The sequence below is a fragment of the Nematolebias whitei genome, chromosome 7 (genome assembly GCF_014905685.2).
Source record: "Nematolebias whitei isolate Nwh7 chromosome 7, NemWhi1, whole genome shotgun sequence".
NCBI classification, from domain to species: domain Eukaryota; kingdom Metazoa; phylum Chordata; class Actinopteri; order Cyprinodontiformes; family Rivulidae; genus Nematolebias; species Nematolebias whitei.
Genome location: NC_056504.1, coordinates 48,164,385 through 48,166,096, shown reverse-complemented (window position 1 = coordinate 48,166,096; position 1,712 = coordinate 48,164,385). Strand labels below are relative to the sequence as shown.

General features: G+C 42.1%; 2 protein-coding genes across 2 annotated transcripts in view; one reads left to right on the top strand and one right to left on the bottom strand.

Annotated features, from left to right (window-relative positions):
- LOC119412013 (gastrula zinc finger protein XlCGF57.1-like) overlaps positions 1-1,712 on the bottom strand; it is a 520,281-nt gene that overhangs the window by 137,090 nt on the left and 381,479 nt on the right. The window lies entirely within an intron of this gene.
- The window catches only part of ccdc66 (coiled-coil domain containing 66), an 11,607-nt gene that overhangs the window by 7,600 nt on the left and 2,295 nt on the right, over positions 1-1,712 (top strand). The window contains exons 17-18 of the mRNA XM_037678983.1: positions 787-982; positions 1,082-1,134. Of these exons, the coding sequence (XP_037534911.1) occupies positions 787-982; positions 1,082-1,134 (249 nt within the window). The remainder of the gene's footprint in view (positions 1-786; positions 983-1,081; positions 1,135-1,712) is intronic.

Here is a 1,712-nt window from a genome sequence, read left to right as displayed (position 1 = left end):
AACACGTGACGAACACAAACTAACACGTGACGAACACAAACTAACACACAACAAACACAAACTAACATGTGATGAACACAAACTAACACGTGATGAACACAAACTAACACGTGACGAACACAAACTAACACGTGACGAACACAAACTAACACACAACAAACACAAACTAACACACGACGAACACAATCTCTCACGTGACGAACACAATCTTTCACGTGACGAACACAAACTAACACGTGATGAACACAAACTAGCACGTGACGAACACAAACTAACACACAACAAACACAAACTAACACACAACAAACACAAACTAACACACGACGAACACAAAGGAAGTCATCGATTGCTATATTCCTCCTGCCAGCTTGTGTTTGGAGCAATATTGTTCAGTGAGCATGTGAGACTAACATGCTCTACACATGCAGGGGGATCCCCTTCCTGTTCTCTCCTCCCCTCCCTGTTTCATTGGTTCGGTTGTGACCTGTTTGCTAATTTCATTGGTCGAACTTTTTTTTTTTAAACTTTATGTATTCAGGTCGTCTCATTGAGTCATGAGGACACGCCCCTCCCCCATGAGAGACGTGTATGTGAGCGCCCTGGCATGCCGAGGCTAAATGTTTTTGTTGGCAGGAAGCTATCCAGTCATAAAGATAAAATAAAATACATAAATTAGCTGCAGCTGCGGGGTTCAAACCTGTGAAAAAAGTAGCGGCTTATAATCCAGAGATTACGGTGTCTTTCATTTCACGGCTGTGACGTGGCCTCTGACCTCTGCTCCTCCAGACCCACTCGTCAGTTCGTTCCAGCCTCAAAGCGGTACCCCGTGGATCTGCAGAGGAACAGACAGGAGAACCGACTGAAGAGGCAAGCTGAGCTCCTCGCCCTGCAGGAGAGGACCCGTCAGACCAGAACAGAACCTCCTCAGAACCAAGAGCCTCGGCTCTGTCCCAACACCCAGAGCTCCGGTTCCACCAGGAGGGTGAGAGAACAAACCCAGAATGAACTCTGACCTTTAAACTCTGACCTACAGACTTTAGTTTTTGTTTCTACTGTGAGATTTTGACTTTTAATGTTTCAGGTGGAAACTGGTTCCAGAGGAGTCGGCGACCCGACCGCCGTCAGTTCTGACCGGTGAGCAGAGTCGCAACACTCAGCTGAAATAAAATAAATTAAATTAGAAAAGTATGTTTTTCCTTTCTAAATGATTTCTACTGAAATCTCTTATCAGCAAACAGATTTAATGAATTTTGATATTTAAACTAAATCTACGTAGTTGTTTTTTTTAAAATTATTATTATTGTTTGGAAAAGATTTACTGACGGGCACAAATAAAATTACAGCTTTTTCTTTTGTACAGAATTCACAACAACAAAACAACGTTGGACTAAACGCACAAATCAGTTGTTTGAATTCAAACGTGTTCAAGTTCAAGGTTCTTTGTCATTCTCATCACACGTGGTACATGAGGTGGAACGAAACGGTGTACTCAAAGTCCCAGTTACACTCAACAATAGAAAAATATAAAGTATAAAAAGTAACAGTATGTAAGGATCTAAAATATACGCTAAATGATAATAATGTAGTATACGGTGTATTAAACAGCAGCCTGAACATGAGTCGGTGGTGAGCAGATGGGTATGAATACAGCAGCAGCATGGATAATCAGCAGCATGGATAATCAGCAGCATGGATAGTCAGCAGCATGGATA